The sequence below is a fragment of the Acomys russatus genome, chromosome 3 (genome assembly GCF_903995435.1).
Source record: "Acomys russatus chromosome 3, mAcoRus1.1, whole genome shotgun sequence".
Classification (NCBI taxonomy): Eukaryota; Metazoa; Chordata; class Mammalia; order Rodentia; family Muridae; genus Acomys; species Acomys russatus.
In genome coordinates, this window is record NC_067139.1 from 75,631,986 (window position 1) to 75,653,988 (window position 22,003).

The 22,003-nt window shown below is 40.9% G+C and overlaps 2 protein-coding genes across 2 annotated transcripts in view; one reads left to right on the plus strand and one right to left on the minus strand.

Moving 5' to 3' along the window:
• Nucleotides 1-14,760, plus strand: part of Gpr137c (G protein-coupled receptor 137C) — a 54,930-nt gene extending 40,170 nt beyond the window's left edge. The window contains exons 4-7 of the mRNA XM_051142929.1: nt 11,589-11,738; nt 12,830-12,955; nt 13,109-13,227; nt 14,121-14,760. Of these exons, the coding sequence (XP_050998886.1) occupies nt 11,589-11,738; nt 12,830-12,955; nt 13,109-13,227; nt 14,121-14,298 (573 nt within the window). The 3' untranslated portion in view covers nt 14,299-14,760. The remainder of the gene's footprint in view (nt 1-11,588; nt 11,739-12,829; nt 12,956-13,108; nt 13,228-14,120) is intronic.
• A 4,415-nt stretch (nt 14,761-19,175) lies between these two features.
• Nucleotides 19,176-22,003, minus strand: part of Ero1a (endoplasmic reticulum oxidoreductase 1 alpha) — a 35,805-nt gene continuing 32,977 nt past the window's right edge. The window contains exon 16 of the mRNA XM_051142928.1: nt 19,176-20,391. Within this exon, the coding sequence (XP_050998885.1) occupies nt 20,331-20,391 (61 nt within the window). The 3' untranslated portion in view covers nt 19,176-20,330. The remainder of the gene's footprint in view (nt 20,392-22,003) is intronic.

Below are 22,003 nucleotides of genomic sequence, written 5' to 3' on the forward strand. Positions count from 1 at the left end.
ATTGGTACATTTCTGAGGGTGTAATTCTATTCAGTGAACCAAGACAAAGAAACAAAAGACATAAAATTGGAAATTGCATAGCAGTATCCAGGTGTGGGGCATAACCCTGTAGGCCCAATATTTGGGTGGCTGAAGTAGGAATATTTAAAGTGCAGGACCAGCCTAGGCTACATAATGAGACCCTGTCTCAAAAAGTAAGGGAGGAGGTGGGTTAGTGATCACAAACTCCTTTAGTCTGCTTTTGTCATGAATAGATAGTTTTGCTAGGTGTAGTATTCTGGGTTGGCAGTTAGCTTTCAGAACTTGAAACACATTGCAAGCCGTTCTGGATGCCCCACTGGATAATCTGATGTTGTTCTCATGGTTCTGTCTTTACATGTGACTTGCTGTTCCTCCCAGGCCATTCTCAGTATATTTTTTTCTCTATATTTAATGTTTTCATTATAATATGGAAAAAGGTCTTCACATTTTGTCTGCTTGGTATCCTTAACTCCTCTTCTGTGTGGGTCAACATCTCTTTTCCTGACTATGAGAAATCTTCTGATTCTTTTGAAAATGTTTCTATGCCATTAGAAGGAGGTTTCTATAACCCACAAATTTGGTCTTCTCTCTGTTGCCTCTATTTTAGAATTAGTTGTTATTATTATTGTTGTTGTTGTTGCTGTTGTTGTTATTGTTGTTATTATTATTTTATCTGTGTCCTTGTTGGACTGTCTCAGTGTTTCTACTGTCTGCAAACTCAGATTCTATTTTTTCCTTGATCCATCTATTGCTGAGACTTTCCACAGGGTTTTTATTTGACTGGTTTTTGTTGTTTTTTTTTTTTTTTTTAAATTTCCAGTGGGTTTTTATTTTTCAATATTTTCTTCAGCCACTTTACTGAATTGCTCTTTCATTCCCTCCATACCCTTCCTTGTTAAGCTTGTTTTTGTCTTTGACATGATTATAGTCATTATCTTAAGTTCCTTGGGGTTTCCCCTAATTCACTCTAACTAGATGCCATTGCCATAGGGATAAGTAATCTTTGGAGGAGTTATATTGTCTTGATTTTTGTGTTTCTTGTGTTACTCACATTGGGACTTATGCTTCTGGTATTATTTGCTTGGTTTATTGTGGGGGTTCCCTCTCCCCCAGAGATCATTGGCCACTGGTCCCTGAGGACAAAGGGAGCAGAAGCTTCAAAGGAGTGGGGTGAGGGGAGGTTCAGATGCCCCGTGAGTATGACAGAACAGCTTCCTGGGACCAGCTTCAGTGAGACTGCTCAACTCTTGGGGATGTGCACAAAGACTGTATAGTTCCTGTAGAGAGGGTGGGAGGTTCCCAGGGTACATGTACACTGTTCGTTGGGGCTTGAGATACCAAGAATGCTTTATTTGTGTTTGACAACGCGGTCCCATCATATCAATGGGAACACAGTACCTAACTATCCTATAGGCAGCAGGGGGAGAGGTTTAGAGGGAACTGTGTCCAGATATGGTTAGAGGCGTCTGTGCCTAGAGACGCTCTCCAGATGAGGTCAGGCAGAGACCTGCACTGAGCTTCAGGAAGGTGTCCGGACATGACAGTTGACTTTCATGAGCTGTACTCTCTCCTTCGAGCTATTTGCAACATTCAAGTGCAACTTCCACATGGTATTATTGAATGTGCACTTGGCTAAATCCTCAGGCCGAGTCTGGATACCTCACGTGTCCTCTGTTCCGTAAGGTAGGAGATAGACTGACCACAGGCATTTGATATCACCAGAGGCAATTGTCACAATAACCAGTTAAGAGCAGCAGTTGCTGCTTTGACTTTCATGGCTGTTGGAGGATGAACAATTAAGGATGGTATGGACCATGATTACTTAGATTTGAGTTAATTTCCACCTTTTTTGTTGTTGTTGTTGTTGTCGTCGTTTTCTGTTTGGGTTTTTTTTCAAGACAGGGTAACCTTGGCTGTCCTGGACTCCCTTTGTAGACCAGGCTGGCCTTGAACTCACAAAGATCCACCTGCCTCTGCCTCCTGAGAGCTGAGATCAAAGGCGTGTGCTACCATGCCTGGCTCCACCTTAGTTTTTGAGACAGGGTCTCTTGCTGCACCTTGAACTCACCCATCTGGCAAGCGTAACTGGCCAACAGGCTCCAGGAAACCAGCCTCCGTGCTTGCAGCCACAGAATTACAGGCACACTGCAGCTATGCCCAGCTTCTCGGGGGTGCTGGGGACTGAACTCATGTCCTCATGCTTATACAGGCAGCAGTTAACTGTCTAAACCAGCTCCCCACAAACTGACTTAAAAACGAACAAGCTGGTTAACTTATTAAGTCTACTTTAATGTACACAGATTTTGAATGTAAATCGTACCTTATAATTATTTAACTAATTGGTCTCAAGATTTGTGTGAAAAAGCAGAGAACCTAAAATACTTTAAAATAATGGGGTTTTTATACAATTTTTTTCTGTGGCAATGAAAGATTTCTATAGCTGTAATGTTATGGTTAATGACCATAGATGACTGCTGAGCACTTAATGGTGATGACAGGACCATTTCATGTAAACATAAATACTTATATGTACTTAGTGGGTAGTATATTGAATGGTGTAGAAAGCAACACTGAAAAGGAAAGAGACTTACAGTTTATGACTGTGAAATTTGGTCAGAAGCTACAGTAATTAAGACTGTGCTACTGGTCTAAAAATAGATAAGAACCCCTACTCTGATCTCCCCAATGGACAGGACATTCTCCACAGTTATATGGAGAGTGGGGACTGACTCTGACATGAACTCTTGTGCTCCATATTTGACCACCTCCCCTTAATGGGGAGCCCTGGTGGCACTCAGAGAAAGAATAAGCAGGTGACCAAGATGAGACTTGATAGCCTATGACCATACAGTGGGGGAGGAGGTCCCCCTCAGTCATAGACCTAGGGGAGGGGAATAGGGTAAAAGCGGGAGGGAGGGAGGAACAGGAGGATACAAGTGATGGGATAACAATTGAGATCTAATCTGAGTAAATTAATAAAAATATTTTTTAAAAACAGATAAGTAGACCAACAGAACAGAATTGATGACCTGGAAATAGAATAACAAAGCAATGGCCATCTAATTTTTGACAAAAGAGGCAATAAGGTGCAGTGGGAAAGATAATCCGCTCAATGGTGCTGGCAAAACTGGATGTCTGCCTGCAGAAAAATGATACAGTCTTGTCAAAGTGGATCAAAGAACATGATTAAAAATCTGAAATACTGAAACCTTCAGAGAAAGCGGGCTGCTTTTCAGAAGACGCTGGGCTAGAGAAGGACTTCCTGAACAGAACTTCAGTAGCACAAGTGCCAACAAATACAACTAAAAAGTCTCTGCGCAGTAAAGGAAACTATCACCAGAGCATACAGCAACCCACTGCATGGATGAAAATTTTTTCCAGCTATATTTCAAATAGGTGCTAATGTCCAGAATTTATAAAGAAATGCAAAAAATAAACTACAACAAATGGGCTGATGAGACATAGTTAAGAAGAAAGAAAGAAGCCGGGCGTGGTGGCACACGCCTTTAATCCCAGCACTCGGGAGGCAGAGGCAGGTGGATTGCTGTGAGTTCGAGGCCAGCCTGGTCTACAAAGTGAGTCCAGGATGGCCAAGGCTACACAGAGAAACCCTGTCTCGAAAAACCAAAAAAAAAAAAGAAGAAGAAGAAGAAGAAAGAAAAGAAAAGCCCCAAAACTATCTTAAACTATTAAACATCACTAGACATCAGGAAAATGCAAATTAAACCTACTGTGATGCAATACTTCACCCCAGTCAGAATGTTTGTCATCAGAAGTCTGCCAACAAGTGGAGAAAAGGATGTGGAGAAAGAGGAACCTTATTCACTGCTGCTGGTGCAAAATAATACAGTGATTATGGACGTCAGTCTGGAGGTCCCTTAAAATATTAAAAATAGAATTGCCACATGACCCAGTTAATTCCACTCCTGGACATATACCCAGAGAACTTAATGTCCTTTCATAGAGATTTCTTTTTACACTCATGTTTCTTGCTGCTGTAATAAATATATTTTAGTGAGGAAATAGAACAAATCTAGATGTCCATCAACAGATGGAATGTGATCTTGAAAATGTGGTTCATACACAGAATGAAATATCTTTTGGCTGTAAAGAAAAATGAAATTAATAGGACAGTGGATGGACTTAGAATGTATAATATTAGTAAGTGAGGTCACCCAGACTCAAAAATAAACTGCTTGTTTTCCTTCATTTGCAGATCCTAGCCTATGATGTATGTGTGTTTTATATGCAAAGAGCACGACGTTTAAAAAAGAGACCAAGGAAGGGTATTGTAGACGACAAGAAAGGACAGCATGCAGATGAAGCACACATGGGCTGGGAAAGAGGAGAAAAGATAATTGTCTTTTTCCTACTTTCAACTCTGTCAACATGTAAGCCATAGTGAGAATCAACTGTGAGGGGCTTCAAAGTAGCAGTTCTAACTGTATCTGCTGAGATGAGTGACCTTCACGACTGCGCAAGTGTTCATTTGAGTGGCTACTCACTCTAGATGTGTGATGGTTTTATTTGTGGGTTTATTAGAGTACAGTGATTTGTTTTAAGTAATAATAGGCAACCAGGTCAGTACAAGAGAATGAGAGCTTAGCTATCACTTCATATTTATGTTGTGTTATGATTTCTATTAAATATGCTAAAAACAGTCCAAATGGGAAAGGAATTATGTTTAACCAGTAGAGACAGAGCAATTGGATATGTATATACAATACAGGAGAACCATCATTCATATGGCTGTATATATATGTGTGTTTATACATAAATATGTGTATATATATATATATACATATATATATATATATATATATATACATGCATAGATATACAAATTCAAAATGGAAAGAAGTCCAAATCTCCTGAAAGAAAACAAAGAAGACTTGTACAAGTTGAGTACAGGCAAAGATTATTTAGGCCATAGAAAGTAATAACACGCCTTTAATCCCAGCACTCGAGAGGCAGAGGCAGGCGGATCGCTGTGAGTTCGAGGCCAGCCTGGTCTACAAAGTGAGTCCAGGATGGCCAAGGCTACACAGAGAAACCCTGTCTCGAAAAACCAAAAGAAAAAAGAAAAAAAGAAAAAAAAAAAGTAATAACAAAGAAAAACCAAGTTAATTACTTAGACTTAACTAAACTTAAAAACATCATCAAAAGGCAAAAGGAAATACAAAGAGAAACTGTAGGCTTCAAAAAATACTTACAATATACATATCTAACAAGGAGCTAGTGTCCAGCATATATAAAAGCCTTCTACAACGTAGGTTTTTTTAAAAGACATCCTAAATTGGAAAGTGTTAAAAGATTTGAATAGATTGTTCAAAAAATGTACAAAAGGCCAAAATACAGCATCATTGGTCATCATGGAGAGGCAGATTCAGTAAGACATTGCTACACATCCACCAGGAAACCTAGGAGAAAAACGTTTGCCAACCCAGCCAGGATCTGGGAAAGGACAGCTGCAAGAAGCCGCTGGAGCTCAGACTGTGGGCAGTATAAATTGCGTCCATGTTGGAAGAGGATGCAGCCATTTCTGACGTCCCTGGAGCTCAGACTGTGGGCATTGTAAACTCTGCATCCTTGTTGGAAGAGGATGTGGCCGTTTCTGACGTCGCTGGAGCTCAGACTGTGGGCAGTATGAACTGCACCCATGTTGGAAGAGGATGCAGCCATTTCTGACGTCCCTGGAGCTCAGACTGTGGGCAGTGTAAACTCTGCATCCTTGTTGGAAGAGGATGTGGCCGTTTCTGACGTCGCTGGAGCTCAGACTGTGGGCAGTATGAACTGCACCCATGTTGGAAGAGGATGCAGCCATTTCTGAAGTCCCTGGAGCTCAGACTGTGGGCAGTATGAACTGTGCATCCATGTTGGAAGAGGATGTGGCCGATTCTGACGTCACTGGAGCTCAGACTGTGGGCAGTATGAACTGCATCCATGTTGGAAGAGGATGTGGCCGTTTCTGACGTCACTGGAGCTCAGACTGTGGGCAGTATGAACTGCATCCATGTTGGAAGAGGATGTGGCCGTTTCTGACGTCACTGGAGCTCAGACTGTGGGCAGTATGAACTGTGCATCCATGTTGGAAGAGGATGTGGCCGTTTCTGACGTCGCTGGAGCTCAGACTGTGGGCAGTATGAACTGCATCCATGTTGGAAGAGGATGTGGCCGACGTCGCTGGAGCTCAGACTGTGGGCAGTATGAACTGCGTCCATGTTGGAAGAGGATGTGGCTGTTTCTGACGTCGCTGGAGCTCAGACTGTGGGCAGTATGAACTGCGTCCATGTTGGAAGAGGATTGTGGCCGTTTTGACGTTCACTGGAGCTCAGACTGTGGGCAGTATGAACTGTGCATCCATGTTGGAAGAGGATGTGGCCGTTTCTGACGTCGCTGGAGCTCAGACTGTGGGCAGTATGAACTGTGCATCCATGTTGGAAGAGGATGTGGCCGTTTCTGACGTCGCTGGAGCTCAGACTGGGCAGTATAAACTGCGTCCATGTTGAAAGAGGATACGGCCGTTTCTGAAGCAGTCACACCTCTGCCTACTATACACCGTTGGGTATCTGCCCAAAAGAAGTGGCGGCATATATCCACAAAAAAAATAAATAAATAAATAATAATTTAAAAATTAGGAGTGCTCACAGAAACTCCCCACTAACAGAAATGCACATGAACAATCTATCATATAAGCAAATTGATGTAGTTATACAGTGGGATTGGTTTGCCTGAAGTTTTCAAGAAAGTGGGCCTTTCAAGTACTAAACCAAGAAACGCTGTGTGTGTGGCAAAACGTGGAGACTTGGTCACCCTCAGCAATGACACTGAGACATGTAAATTGAATGAAACCCACAAATGAATCCATATTCTTTGATTCCACTTAAGAAGAGGCAGAACTAAGTTGGAAAAAACAGAAATGAGAGTGTTTATATCTAGGATTTGGCTGTGTGGGAAATCTGTGGATTGATGATGATGGTCTGTGTCTTGGTAGAGCTTTAGCCTACAAGCGGTTGCACCTTTTTCCTTCCTTTTTTTTTTTTTTTTAAGACAGGGTCTCTCTGTATAGCCTTGGTTGTCCTGGACTCATTTTGTAGACCAGGCTGGCCTCAAACTCACAGAGATTCACCTGCCTCTATCTCCTGAGTGCTAGGATTAAAAGTGTGCGCCACCACACCCGGCTCCTTTTTCATTTTTTAATCCTGTGCTTTCCAGGATAACTCTCATTTGTTTTCTAAGTCACTAGTTTTCTTGCATTGTTTTATATAATTAGTTTTTCTATAAGTTGTTTTTATGAATTACTTTCTTCTTCTTTTCTCTCTCTCTGTCTCTCTGTCTCTCTCTGTCTCTCTCTCGTGTACATGTGTGACCTTGCACTTTGGTGGCTAACTTAGGTAATTATTACAGCATTCAATTTTATTCTTTTTAGCATACTTTTCTTCAATTATATAGTTCCTTTAAAAATCTAGTCTAAGTAGGGTGCATGTCACAAAGTAGTTCCAGCTGCTCAGGAGACTAAGATGGAATTTACTAGAGCTCAGAGAATTCAAGGACAGCCAGAAAACATAGACTTTTGTTTAATACTTTTTAAAACTCTAGACTGATTATAGGTTGGTGTTTTTATTAACTTGGGAGGGGTCATAAAATTAAAATGCACATTACTGATGATTTTAATCTTTAAGTTTTCCGAACTTAATGTTTTCATGTATTATCAAACAAATGTTTTGCTACAATTGTACTGGGTTAATTTAAAGAAGAAATTCCACTGTCAACAACTTTTCAAGTTTTTTTCTTATTTTTAGTTCTTCTCAGATGCCTCTAATATGTGTTGTTCTTTTTAATTTTTTTCTTTTTATGTTTTTATTAAATATTTTTCATTTTTTATATATACATTTATATCATTACATATATACAATAAACTGCCTATAGAAAGGAGAACATGACACAATCAGGAATTATATAAATGTTACATTCTTAGTCTTTTGGCTATTTGTATTTGGCAGCCTTGAAGAAAACATCTTTCCTATCTTGGTGAGTCTAAAATTCTGAATGTAAATCAATATCTATCATATCTCATCGTTATCAACTTCAAACATCTATCTAGACCTAAAAACATCTTAACCCTAAACAACTAAGCTTAATTGTAAAACTAAACTATCTGGTCTTCAACTCCATCAGAGACTGATTACCTGAGTATACAGGAGTACAGGTGAGTAGCTTCTCAAATGAGAAGACAGAGACAGATTGCTACCTGAGCTAACTGTCTGTGTTGTTGGGGCATCATCTTCAGCCTTCTGGCCCCATATATCTGACAGACATATTTGTGAGGCAGAAACTGCTGAGGACTTGGTTACCCTGTCTTGGCAGCGTTTGGCCGTCGACTCTACCTGCGTCCAAGCTGGCCCGTATATATGAAGTTCTATCTCCATGTGCACTTGCAGGCCAGAAGAAGGCAGCAGATCTCATTATAGATGGTTGTGAGCCACCATGTGGTTGATGGGAATTGAACTCAGGACCTCTGGAAGAGCAGACAGTGCTCTTAACCACTAAGCCACCTCTGCAGCTCCAGCTTGCCCTTTTTTAGGCATAATTCTGTATGTGGTAGAAATGAGGACAATATGTATTGTTCTTATGTGGAAGTCCAATACAACACTGATTCTCAGCTCTGCCAGAACCAGTCTTCCCTTTTGGGAACAAGCCGGTGGTTTTTTTTGTTGGTTTTGGTTTTGGTTTTGGTTTTGGTTTTGGTTTTTTTGTTGTTGTTTTTTTTTTTGGTTTTTTCGAAACAGGGTTTCTCTGGGTAGCCTTGGCCATCCTGGACTCACTTTGTAGACCAGGCTGGCCTCGAACTCACAGCAAGCCGATGTTTTTACACTTATCCATTTTGTGTGTGCGCACATGCACAGGCATGTATGGAGGTCAGGGCAAGTTGGGGAGTCGTTTCTTTCCTTCTGTCATGTGGGGCCCTAGGTATCAAACTTAGGACTTCAGGATTGGTAACAGGCATGTTTATCTGGTGCACCATCTCACTGGTCCTAGTCGTGAGTGTTTTAATAATTGTCGTCTATCTTGAAATCAGTGCATTTTAACCTGTAGTACAAATAAAGTGTAATGTAGTGACCATAGTTAAAATATAAAGTGAGGGGGTTCACATCGTGTCAGTATGTACATTGAGGAACATGGTACATTGCGTGTTTGCTTCTAAACATGAGAGTCACGAGTGGCGCAGCTGCAGGCACTGACTTGGTTTTTATTCATCGGTATCATACGTTGAGCAGTATTGGTGACAGTGCAGTGAGTCTAGGAAATATTTAAACTCTTGTTAAAATTTTGGTAAAAGAAACAAAACACAAGTTTTTTAAAAAGATGTATTTACTTACTATGTATACAGCGCTCTGCCTGCATGTTAGCCTGTACGCCACATGAGAGCATCCAGATCACGTTGTAGATGGCTGTGAGCCATCATGTGGTTGCTGGGAATTGAACTCAGGACCTCTGGAAGAGCAGTCAGGGCTCTTAACGTCTGAGCCATCTCTCCAGCCCCCAAAACACAAGTTTTATGTAATTGCCCTAATTATAATATGAGGGATTTTATACATTATATGTGCCTGTGGGAAATTTGGCATGTATTTAAATTATACAAACTCTTTTTAGATATTTCACATTTTATAACTCACTTTAAGAAGATAAAAAGGTAAAAGATAGCATCGATAGGTCTTCATCCAACTTCAAAGAGGTGGGGTCATCTTCTGGTCAGTGGTCTTAGGGTCCTAATCATCCAATTCTTCCACCACGGTCCAAAGAAGAAAAATCAAATGCTAATTCAACAAGGGAAACAAATGTTAACATCTAACGTCTTAGCTGGCTCCCTAAATTCTGCACTTGAGATAACAGTGTGTCTTTATCATCTGCTTTCTTTCTTTCTTTTTTTTTAAGGGTGAATCTAAAGTTTATTTTAATAGAGCATAATACTGAGATATAACCTCTAGTATTTAAAATCAGTGGTTCTTAGGAGATTAGTTATTTAATGTAAGAAAATGTGTCCTGATGCCACAGGGTAAAGAAATGAACTGAACTCAGGTCAGGCACAGCTCTGCTCACAGAGCAGCCCGTGCTGAGAGAGACTCCATTGAGCTCATCCCTGTGGGGTATTCTTCCAATTCTGACATGGAGTCAGCGTTCTGACCGCTCACAAACAGCCCTACATCGGGTTAGTTCCGTTTCCTGGTCCACAGAACGGTGCCCTGTTACTAGGGCCCTGGGCGTTGTTTAAACACTGAACAGGCGTCATGCTTTGCCCTAGGTCCTTGTTCTCGGCAATGTTCATTAATATTCATGACCTTGAACCTGCATGAGAGCCCAAGGAGCCCTCCCTGCAGGGACGGGGTGTCATGGCCTCGGGTCACAGTGAAACTGGCTGCCAGACATGTTTGTGTATAAAAGGGACTTTAGTTGTGGCCAAATAATTACAAACTGGCTTTTCTTCCTAAACCTCATAAAGATCAGAGGACAGTTCTCCCGTGGGAGCGCTGCCCTTTCCCCTTCCTGTTATTTAGCAGCCAAAAGTTGTCATTGTCCTTTAAGCTGATGACAATTGAACACAAACTTGGTTTGGTTTGGTTTTTTGACACAGGGTTTCCCTGTGTAGCCCTGGCCGTCCTGGACTCACTTTGTAGACCAGGCTGGCCTCGAACTCACAGAGATCCGCCTGCCTCTGCCTCTTGAGTGCTGGGGTTAAAGGAGCATGTGCCACCACGCCCGGCTTCGAACACGAACTTTTAAATTACCACATTGAGTGTTCTCTTGAAATGGATCAGTCTCTAAAGTCTCTTTGACAATGGCATCCTTAGAATAATGTGTTTAGCTCACAGATAAAATATGTAGAATTACAAAGGAAACCAATTGTATTTTAAAATAAAAAAGACACCAGATTGAGAGTCCTCCCAAACAATATCATAATCCTCTTCCATGTACTCAATACAGTTGAAAACCAGGAAGCTATGGGACCTTCTGTCTCTGGGGAAATGGTAAAAGCCACAGTTTGGACTATTACACATTTGAAAGCATAATCAAACACCTGGATTATTTTGTCAGCTGAATAATGTCACTCAAAGGGCTGCCACTCATTTCCTCCTAAAGTGCAGTAAATATACAAGGAAATGAGTTTCTGTTCTTGCTTCGTATCAGGAACAAAAAGGGGTATCGAGTAGACTAGCGTTTCCCTTTCCCCCTTCCCACTTTGATTAGACTATGCAGATTAGAATCAATTATGACTCAGATCTTTGGCCAGTCTGTCTGCTCATGCATCACTACAGGAATATGGCGACTTTGGTGAAACGAAATCTTCCTCCAGCTGCCATTGGGCCAAGTGGACAAAGCACATTTTAAAGGCAGTACGCCATTCCAGGAACAGGCGTTACAGGCAGATAATCAAGAGTCTACTGGAGCAGACGTCCACTCAGCTTTCTAAGGGGACATTGCTGGAGGTCCCTGTGCTACACACATGCAGACAGCTCACCCATATGGCAAACCTGCTGAAATCACGCCTGTACTTTTCGTTCCTGTAGGGTATGTCTCTGTGCCAGACTGTTGTCGTCGGCTCTGTAGTCACCCTCCTCTGCTCTTCCAGAGCTTGTTACAACCTGGTAGTGATCACCATATCACAGGACACGCTAGAGAGCCCGTTTAACTACGGCTGGGATAGCCTTTCACGTAAGGTAAGCTTCTGCCGCGCGTTGCCAGGCTGCAGCTCACACAGTTGACAGCTGAGCCATTCTTGCTGAGAACATTTAGTGTTTAATTCAGACATGCTTCTATGCAATCCTTGCTTTCAGTAACCCTGTTTAAAAAAATTCTCCAGTTTGCATGTGACACCTTGAAAATAATTCTTCAGAAAGTTTTATCAAAGAAATAATTTCGTAAATAATAATAGTGCTAGAAACTTGTTAGTCATAAGCCTAGTCACTAGCTTTTTAAAGGATGTTTTAATATCTCTATGTAATTGCCTGTCATTAGCCAGGGAATATAGCTAATGTACTGTGAGGATGAAAGAGGTGCATGAAATCTTAATACTTGTTCAGTTTTATATAGATAAATAATTACTTTCTTTAAAGTCTCTTTTTATAGGCCTTGCAAAGTGAGGACCATTAATAGCTCCTTGCCTGTCCAGGTATTTTTGTGACTCGCAGCATTGTAGCTGTTCATGTTTACATTCTCAGCGCTCCCTTCCTAATGAACATTTTTACAGTTACTGAATCCAAGGCAGTCTAGAAGACTACTTCATTTACTCACTAAGGAGACGTACTTTTCAGAATCTCTTCACTCCTTTTCCCATTTCCCCTCTCCCAGCATGCGGTAGAGTAGAAACAAATCCAGTGTCTAGTGTGGCCCCCAAAGAGTAATTTAAAACTCAGCTCTGCTGGTTGACTTAACGTGTCTTGTTTCTCCACAGGCCTGACTTAGGGTGCTACTGTGCCAGTGAGGCAGCTGGACAGTACATTATAGCTAGCCCTCTTCAGACGACGGTGACTCAAATGGCATCATTCTGATTTATCCAAGGACTAAATTATAGGCTAATGGATTGAAAAAAGTTATTGTCTTATTGTAGTAAAAATTAAACATATTGTTTTGTTCCTTGAAGAAAAAAGAAAAAGACCATTACACGAGAAATCACAAAATGCAGACATGTTCAGTGCTTTTGTGTTTATATTTCATGTATGTTAACTCAGCCAGCCTCACCCACTGATGGCAGGTGATTGCTTAAATATAAAACCAGTGTGAAAATTGTTCTGCCATGCTCTATGGACAGGCTCGGGGAGAAGATGGAAGTGGAGGAGACTACGTCGTCTTTGGAATGGTCCTCTTTCTGTGGGAGCATATACCAGCATGGTCAGTGGTACTGTTTTTCCGGGCACAGAGATTAAACCAGAATCTGGTAAGATATCATAATATCCCCCGATGCTCAATTTTTTTTTTTTTTTTTAAAAGCATGGGATACTTATCCCAAGCTACTGTTTTTAGTCTGAGGCTAAAACTCACAAAGTCTAGTCTCCTTCCTTCACCCCAGTCTCCGATGCTGTGTCCACAGGCACCTGCTGGCGTGATAGGCAGCCACAGCTACAGTCCCAGAGCTTTCCTTTTCGACAATCCAAGACGTTATGACAGTGACGACGACTTGCCAAGACTGGGGAGCTCTCGAGAAGGAAGGTAAGCAGTAACTGGTTGCTTACGCCAAGTTAGTATTGAAAAAGATTGAACGAGCAGGTCTGGGCATGAACCCACCTCTGAACAGGTGACTTGGTAGTACATGCCGATAAATATGATTATGAAATACAGTACTTAGTCCACGAGATCCTAACTGGGTAGTCTGGCATGCTTTATAGGGGACAGTCAGCTGGGCTGAAGCCAGCGAGCTGCCCTTTCTTGAGAACTATGGGAGGAAAGCGGTGCCTGCCATCTCAGGGCCCCTTCTTGCTTCAGTCAGAGCACGCGCGCTCCCGTGCACGCTGATGGACAGGGAAGGATTGTCGTGCGTGGTCCGTTTCCTTCTCTGTTCCCAGTGCAATTTCATTATCAAAAACCACACCTTCCCACCCCCTCCTGTTGCAAGTCTGTTGTGGAGCCTTATACACCAACAGGATTCTTTCAGCTTGGTTCGTTTTCGGTCATTCTAGCTTCACCTGGGCAAGACACTTAACCTGGTTCTCATCTGAGTAGTAGTGGTTATAACTCAGCCTGTCCAATAGGCTTGTGCTGAGGACTAGAGGATGGCACGTGTACATACAGATGTGTTGCAACCAAGCACAGTACACAAAACATATTATTACTGTCAGGCACATTCTGCCACTTGTGAGAATCATACTTTTTCTGTGTGTGTGATGTGTTACAGATCAGAGACACTAGGTAGAAGCCATTAATTTTGTGGAAAGGTAGTGTTATTTTGCACATTTACTTTAATGTTTCTGTGTTGTGAATTTCTTTGGAAATGTTAAAAAACAAAGAAAAACCAAAAAACAAACCTGTGTGACGTCTTCTGCTCCCAGCCCTCTGACTTCTTTGCTTTTCCTCCCCACCCCCCACCCTCCACCCCGTGGTTGCAGTTTATCAAACTCGCAGAGTTTGGGCTGGTACGGCACTATGACTGGGTGTGGCGGCGGCACCTGCACAGTCGCCCCACCACTGAGTGGACCTGTGACGGATGCTGCTCCTTTGCTCTTCACGTGCAGTAATCTAAATATGAGGAATCACCACAGCTTATATGTAACTCCACAAAACTGACGGCTTTCCCACGGCAGGAGTCTTGAACTGCCTCTCATGAATGTGTGTTTGTATTGGACGCCCTTAAAACCATCTGCATCAACACTGCATCGTCTAGCGCAATGAACAGAGATCTGGAAATCCAGCTGTGTTCCGTGGTTCGCCACGAAACACAGCAGCTGTTGTGACCTCTGCAGAGCGACATGCGAAGTCTGGAGGAGAGGTATTCGACGCTAAGGTGCTTGGTGACCTCAGAACCTCCTAACTCTGGAACATCCAATGCACATTTGCATGTTTGCACTTTTACCTGTGTTTAGAAAGAATACTTTGCAGTCCCCGAAGCCACACTAGAGTATTCACACCAGAATATTATCGTATACCAAATTGGAAAGCAGTTTTCCACACAAATATCAAAACCTGGAAATTCAACGGTGTGCTCTGTATAGACTCCTTACCCAGTTTCAGCTTTAAAGTGTGATCAGTGCACAGAGTTAAGGCTATCGTTATTTTTAAAAACCTAAAAATACTTAACACCGAAGACCATTTTTTTAAAGCATGCTTTGAAAAATGTCAATTAAAATTTCCCCATCATTTTAAACAAGTGATAGTAGAAATTCTTCTCGGTGCTGCTGGCTGGCAGTGTTCTTCAGAAAGCCAAGAGGGGTCTCTGCAAGTGCAACAGTAAGCCAGTGGGGACGGTGTGGCTTTGAGTAGGACTGATCTAATGGCTGTTTTGTACAACGGCAGTAAGCAGCAGTTTAAGCATGATCCTTCCAGAAGCAATAGTGACCTTTGCGTGGGGGGGGCTTCAGCAGAACATCTTGGGACTAAACAAGTTTACAGATGCATTAAGAATTGTTCACTAAAAAAAAAAAAAAAGTGCTAAGTTAAAAGCATTATGTTTTCAAAAAGCACTCAATTTATCTGAAAGGATATGGAGCTCATCTTACCTACTGAGTCAAGACTGTCCTCAGGTAAATTAAATCATGAGACATTTTGCAGTGAGCTGAAGTGCAATACTTTATAAGATGTATAATCCCATCTTTTTTTCACATTTTTTATACCTTGTATAAATTTGGCCTAAGCCAAATTAAATTAATTCCAATCAACTCAAGCATTGGATTAATAAGCAAACAAGAGAAATATTAAGAGGTTAACAACATTGGAATATTTTAGGATTTCATTAAAACTATCTTAAATATGCTACTATAAGCCGTGTGCCTATGTACGCTCATGTTCACGAGGGGATGGACGCACACAGTAATAGGCCAAGACAACACAGAACTTAAGAATGCACTTTCTACCTGTGTCGATATGGAAAGCAGATGCTGAATACCAAGGGGACAGGGAGTCTAGGAGGTTGTCACACAGGTAATGATGACCCCACACAGGATCTGCCGATTGCTTTGGAAGTGGGACGAACACAGCTGCCCTCTCCTGTCTACTGTGACTAGAAACTGTCTTATTTGTACTCATACCTAAAAATCTTTCAGCTTTTTAATGACTAATGCAGCAACTTCACAAAAGCATAATATGTGAATCTTTAAAAACACATTGTTAATCTTTCCCATCTTTTGAGAGGATGGTACAAAGCCAAATGCTTTTCTTTTTATGAATTGATTTTAAATTCAATCAGAAGCATACTTAATACACACAGCATTTATTTATAAGTCCTTACTGTAAGAAATCATTTAAACTTTTATAGTACAGAAGTTAGCCTTGATACTAAGATGACAACCTACCAACATAAGTCTACAACTGTGGATTTAAGTTACCAATTTTTCAGAATGCCAGTTGTTTATTTTGACAATGTTAGATATCTAACCCTATTGTCTTTGTTATCTCTGGGTTCAAGATACTTTTTTTCTAGTTAAGCTTTTCTACACAAACCCTCCTGGTCAACAAAATAAACCAAGATTACTTAAGCTTTTCGGATAAAAGTATTTGAGTTCTTCCAGCTGCACCAGTTGACCATACTAAATTTGAGAATTGCTAGTTCATTCTATTTATCACTAAATCAAGTGCTTAAGTTTGGGGAGGGGGTTGTTTCGGTTTTGCTTTGCTCTGTTTGTTTTTGTTTGTTTTGTTAAACAGGATGCCTCTGTGTCATTCTGGCTGTCCTGGAACTTGCTCTGTAGACCAGGCTGGCCTCGAGCTCAGATTCTCCTGCCTCTGCCTCCCGAGGGCTGGTGTTAAAGGTTTGCACCACCACACCTGACCTATGAAGTACCTGAATTCTTAACATGTTCCCTTATATACATCTCACAGTGCATCACCAAAGAAATCTGCCTGTGTTTGCTTAAAATTTCAGAAGCACTAGCAGCACTTTAAGTTTGGTCTCAGAAGAAGCTGTCCATAGTCAAAGGGCTGCGGTCCCCGTCCTCCTGCACTGGAGCAGTCATTAAGTAGAAACTCAAGTTTCATTGCGTAGGTGTGTAGTTCTACAGTAGTTAGCAATATCTGTTACCGCCTACTTCATTTAGGTTGCTATTCATTTTGAAACTCTTACTACTACTTATTGTAGCCGATTGTAGTTTTATGGACAATGTAATTTATAGCTAACGTGGCTTTTTCTCATAATTGACTTTTTATTGTTTAACAGTGTTTCTCAGCTGTACAGTCAGTTTCAAACTGGTTGCAAAAGTATAGCTGTGACCAATGAATGTATTTATTTGTTGTTTCACTAAATTAAAACGCTAGTGTAAAGAGTGTGGTTTTATTTGGAGGTGTGTTTTCTTTATGTCCCTTAATGGAATCTGTTGTTTCCTTCAAAACTCTAACAAATGAATTTGTCTTTAGTGAATAATGAATTATATCTGGATCACAAAACATATTTCAGCCAGTTTGAAATAAAGTGCCATGTTTTTAAACGGCAGTGTTATTAGATAGACATTCTTCCAAACATTAAACTAAGAAAAGTCCTCATGAAAAGGTTTATAACGTCTGCCTCCTCCTGAGTCTTGAAGTTCGCCTAATCTACAATCCCAGCTGCCCCTTCAAGGAATTCTTGTAGTGTTTCCTCTTCCCTTAGATGTTTTCCCACAGCAGACTCATTCATCATTGACCAAAGACCACACCAAATTTTAAATTATTTCCTTCTTTATTGCCCCCCCAAAAGACTACTGATCCTTGCTATGACGCAAAGGCAGTGACGGTACTTGCACTGAGGTACAGCTGTCGCTGTGAAGCAATTTACTCAACAAACGTTTACTAAATGTTCATACGCCAAACATAATTCTACAGAGATGCCACAATGAATAGTTTCTCTCCCTGCCCCTAAGGAGCTCACATTCTAATAAAGGACACTTTAAAAAATAAAACATACAGTACAATAAGTGACTCAGTAGAGGTAGGTTGCAGTTACAGTGGTGACAGGACTGGTGGCATAGACTTTCACGAATGAATGGAATTCCCCACATAGGAAAGAAGCCTAGGGCGCTTGATGCAAACACAGTGTCTGTCTACCAAAGATTGGAGGGTGACCAGCTCTGTTCTTTTGGAAGACTTATCAGAATAGAATGGCAAAGACAAGAGGAGGCTCTCAGGAATCAGCAGAACTCTTTCTAGAAGGCTCATCAAGTGGCCAGCAGGTGTTAGGCTGCATGCTTCTAGAGAGCCAAGTCTGTAATGTTCACCAACAAAGAGATGGGAAAACGGACTTCAGTATCCTATGGGGAACAGGAATAAAGACTGAAACAGAATGATGTGTCAGAAAGGTGGGCATAAAATCAGCAGAACTTATACACCAAGAGTGGATGGAAGGCAGAGGCATAAACATGTACAATGGTTCTGAACTTAACCAAGGAAGAGCACAAACCTAAGAGTGGGTGTGTGGAGATCAAGTCCGTGAAGACACAGGAATGACAGTGGGGTAACCAAGTGAGCACAGGAAGAGAGCAGACTGAAAGGCTAAAATGAAATCACTGAATGGAAGCTACGCAAGAGTGAGGCCTGGTGACTAAGAGCGAAAAGGAAACATGAGGAATGGCGTGAGGAGGCATGAGGAGACCAGAAGATACCCAGGACACATGGCATGAGGAGGCATGAGGAGACCAGAAGATACCCAGGACACAGAGGAACAGGGACTTCAGGGTTGTCAACAGTGTCAAGGGCAGGAGAAGTTTAGATATTAAGATTTCTTTAAAATTAAGGAATGCCTTGTGAACTGTAGACTTAGAATTAAGATTTTAGACCACACTTGGGAGGGACAGAAGACACTGCCACTCAAGTGAGGATCAGCAAGTGACATCGAGAGGTTCTCAAAAAGGCTGGCTGCTAAACAACCTTGCATGTGGTGATCACTCAGTACTTTAAGACCCCAGGAACACTGATCTAATTATTGGGTTGATGTCTTTCACTAACTACCCTATTCAAAAGAAAAGAAAAGAGGGAAAGAAAAATAGGATACATTGTTAAACATAATTATATCATCATTCACTTAAAGTATACTAAATACATACTTAGAGATTCTACCAACAAATATTAGACACCAACTGTATGCTTGGCACTGGGTCAAGTCTTAGGGAAAGAGAAAATAACACAGCAGTGTAAAGTGACATTCCTAGCCTAATATATAAATCCTGCCTTTCTTATATGATGTCTCAACCTGTTCAGATATTATATATAATATGCACACACACACATATATATGTATATATATATATGATATAAAGGGGGCATAATTTTGAGGTACACAGCATTTATAACTGCCCTGTCATATAAATTCTTAAACCACTTCGAATATTGTTCTCAGTGAAGAGCTTCCACTAATGAAAACCTACCCAAGTTATTGTTCCATTCTGTGGAAGCAAAGGAAGTGAGTTTCGTGTATAAGAAACATGAATTGTATACCCTATGATTACACAGGTCAAGAAAGGCAACAGTAACAACAACAACAACAAAAACTTCAGGTGACTGGAACACGAGACATTACCTCATTTTAAGGCTTAGTTTAGCTCAGAGGTGTAAGGTTTGGTTTTTCCCTAAAGAGATCAAGAATAAAAACTGTTTGGAAATTGTTGAGCGTCACACTGAAGTGTTCCGAGTTGAAGCGTGACGCTCATGACTGGTTTTCAGACTTAAATAAAAACAGCGTATCTATGTCTACACAGGAGACAAAGCAAAGCCTGAGGACACAGCTCAGGGATGTAGCGGGGGACCTGGGGTGGGGTAAGTGCTTAAAACACAGGGCAACAATCCATGAATATTGAGTGAGATTTTTTTGGTACTATTTTTGAAACTTTTCTGTAAATATGAAATTATATAAAAATAAAAATTTCCCCAAAATTTTACTATTAGAGGAAGTATTATGAGAATAAATATATAATCTACTCATCTTTCTACAATGTTTAGAAATCTCCTATGCCTCTGAGTTGTCCTGCTTCCTACACCAAATCAGCACCAGCTAAATAGCTACGTAACCCTGAAAGGAATGTCTCACACCAGTGTACTGTAAGGTTGCCAGGAAAACGCAGGCCTCTCAGTTAAACCTGGACCTCAAACAACTTTTATATAAATACGGCCCTAATACTGTACTCAACATACTTACATTTAAAAGAAAACTAGTTGCTAATTTAAACTTCAAATCTAACCTGGCAGTCTGTATTTTCTTTGCAAACGAGGAAAATGAAAACGCACTGGTGTTTCTAGGCTGATAAGCGGAGTTACTGGTGAGCCTGTTAGTATTTTACTATCAAACACTTGCCATAGTTACCTTAGCTTTACTCCTATTCCATCTTCTTAAACACAATTCTACTTTGAGAGGCTCCGAACATCATTCACCTAGCTTTGTCATATGGGAATTTGGTGATCTTACTTTTGCTTAGTATTAAAATTTGCACATTACCAAAATACTACTTTTATTCACAATGATACTAAACATGAACACAACTCTTTAAAATGTCATTTACTTAAAACAATGTATTTCTCTTTTTACAAAAGCAGCTTTACATAAACATTTGGCTTAAGACAGTGATGACAATCTTGCTGCTCGGGGAATCCTGCCTTCAGGCCTCCCCTGCGCAGAAACAGGCACATTTCATTCCCTGTCCTCCTCAGTGAACACTCTGTAGCAAGTGTCTGAAGTTCTCTAATTCTCTCACACTTGTAGAAATCCTGTAACCAAGAAACACTGCATTTAAAAAGTCTTTCACAATTTTTCTGTTAGTCATTCTGCATTTTTAGAGTATACAAAAATTTTAAGTAGTTTATTTCAACAAACTGAAAGGTACATAACTCTACTTATATCCTTTAGTTTTTAATCTGACAAGGCAAACCTAAGACAACATTGTTCAAAGAGAAACTAACTTTTAATATTGAAGTATTAAAATATATACATATAGAAGCATATAGGTGGGTATTTTAAATATCCAGAGCTATATTAATTTAAAGCACATTAGTATTTAGTATAAAACACTTAGATGTCTTTAGGTATGCATGTACTCATATCTGTATTACATACAAAATATAAAGTGTAGAAATATTGAAATAAGTATTTTAAATACCCAGAAGTGTAAGAATACAATAAATAATATACCTTTCTTCAGTACAAATTGTACAAAGATCAAAGCTATTAATCTTTAAGGAGATCTAACCCAACTGGTTTCACCAATTTTTATATCTAGTAAAATCTGTCCTATATTACACATATTTTTATTTGGTTGATTGTTATGGTTGTTGTTTAAGACAGGGCTTCTCTGCCTATCCTGGAAGAGGCTGGCCTCAAACTCACAAATCCGCCTGCCTCTGCCTCCCGAATGCTGGTATTAAAGGGATTAAGGCCAGCCTGGCCTGCAAAGTGAGTCCAGGACAGCCAATGCTACACAGAGAAACCCTATCTCCAACCCCACCTAACCCCCTCCCCAAAAAATTGCATGAAGTCCGGGCCAGAACTGGCCGCCCAGACCCCAGACACACTTCTTTTGTTGGCCTGGTGGTACGTCCCTTTGGGGATAGGAGAGTGCTGCCACCATGCTAGGGGTCAATCCTCAGCATGGAAGAGAAAAAGACCTACAAGGAAATGCCACCCACATTTAAAACTGTTGATGTGTCTAGCCAGGCGTGATGGCGCATGCCTTTAATCCCAGTACTCGGGAGGCAGAGGCAGGCGGATCGCTGTGAGTTCGAGGCCAGCCTGGTCTACAAAGTGAGTCCAGGATGGCCAAGGCTACACAGAGAAACCCTGTCTCAAAAAACCAAAATAACAAAAAAAACTGTTGATGTGTCTTTATCCTATGCTTGTCCTCAAATAATTTTCATAGGAAATAATAATTTTTAATTTTGTATAATGTTGAATTCATAGAAATATCTGTGACTTTCCGTAACCTTTAAAAATAACACCAATAGTGCTTGTTTTAGCAGCACATGTACTAAAAACACCACCAATAAAATGCTTCTAGATAATCACAATAATCTGGGCTTGATGACTCGTGTCTTCAGTCTTACTAGGAAGCTAGGGGCCGACAGAGCTCTGTGTTCAAGGCCAGCCTGGTCAACATAGTAAGGTCCAGGCCAGCCAGGGCTACACAGTGAGATCTCACCTCAAAGGAAAACAAAAGACCCTGAATACAAAATAATTACAAGAAAATGCACAAATTTAATGGCAGTCATATCTGTCAGTAAACATGAATATAAAAAATCAGATAGGGCCAGGCAGTGGTGGCGCACGCCTTTAATCCCAGCACTTGGGAGGCAAAGGCAGGCAGATCTCTGTAAGTTCAAGGCCAGC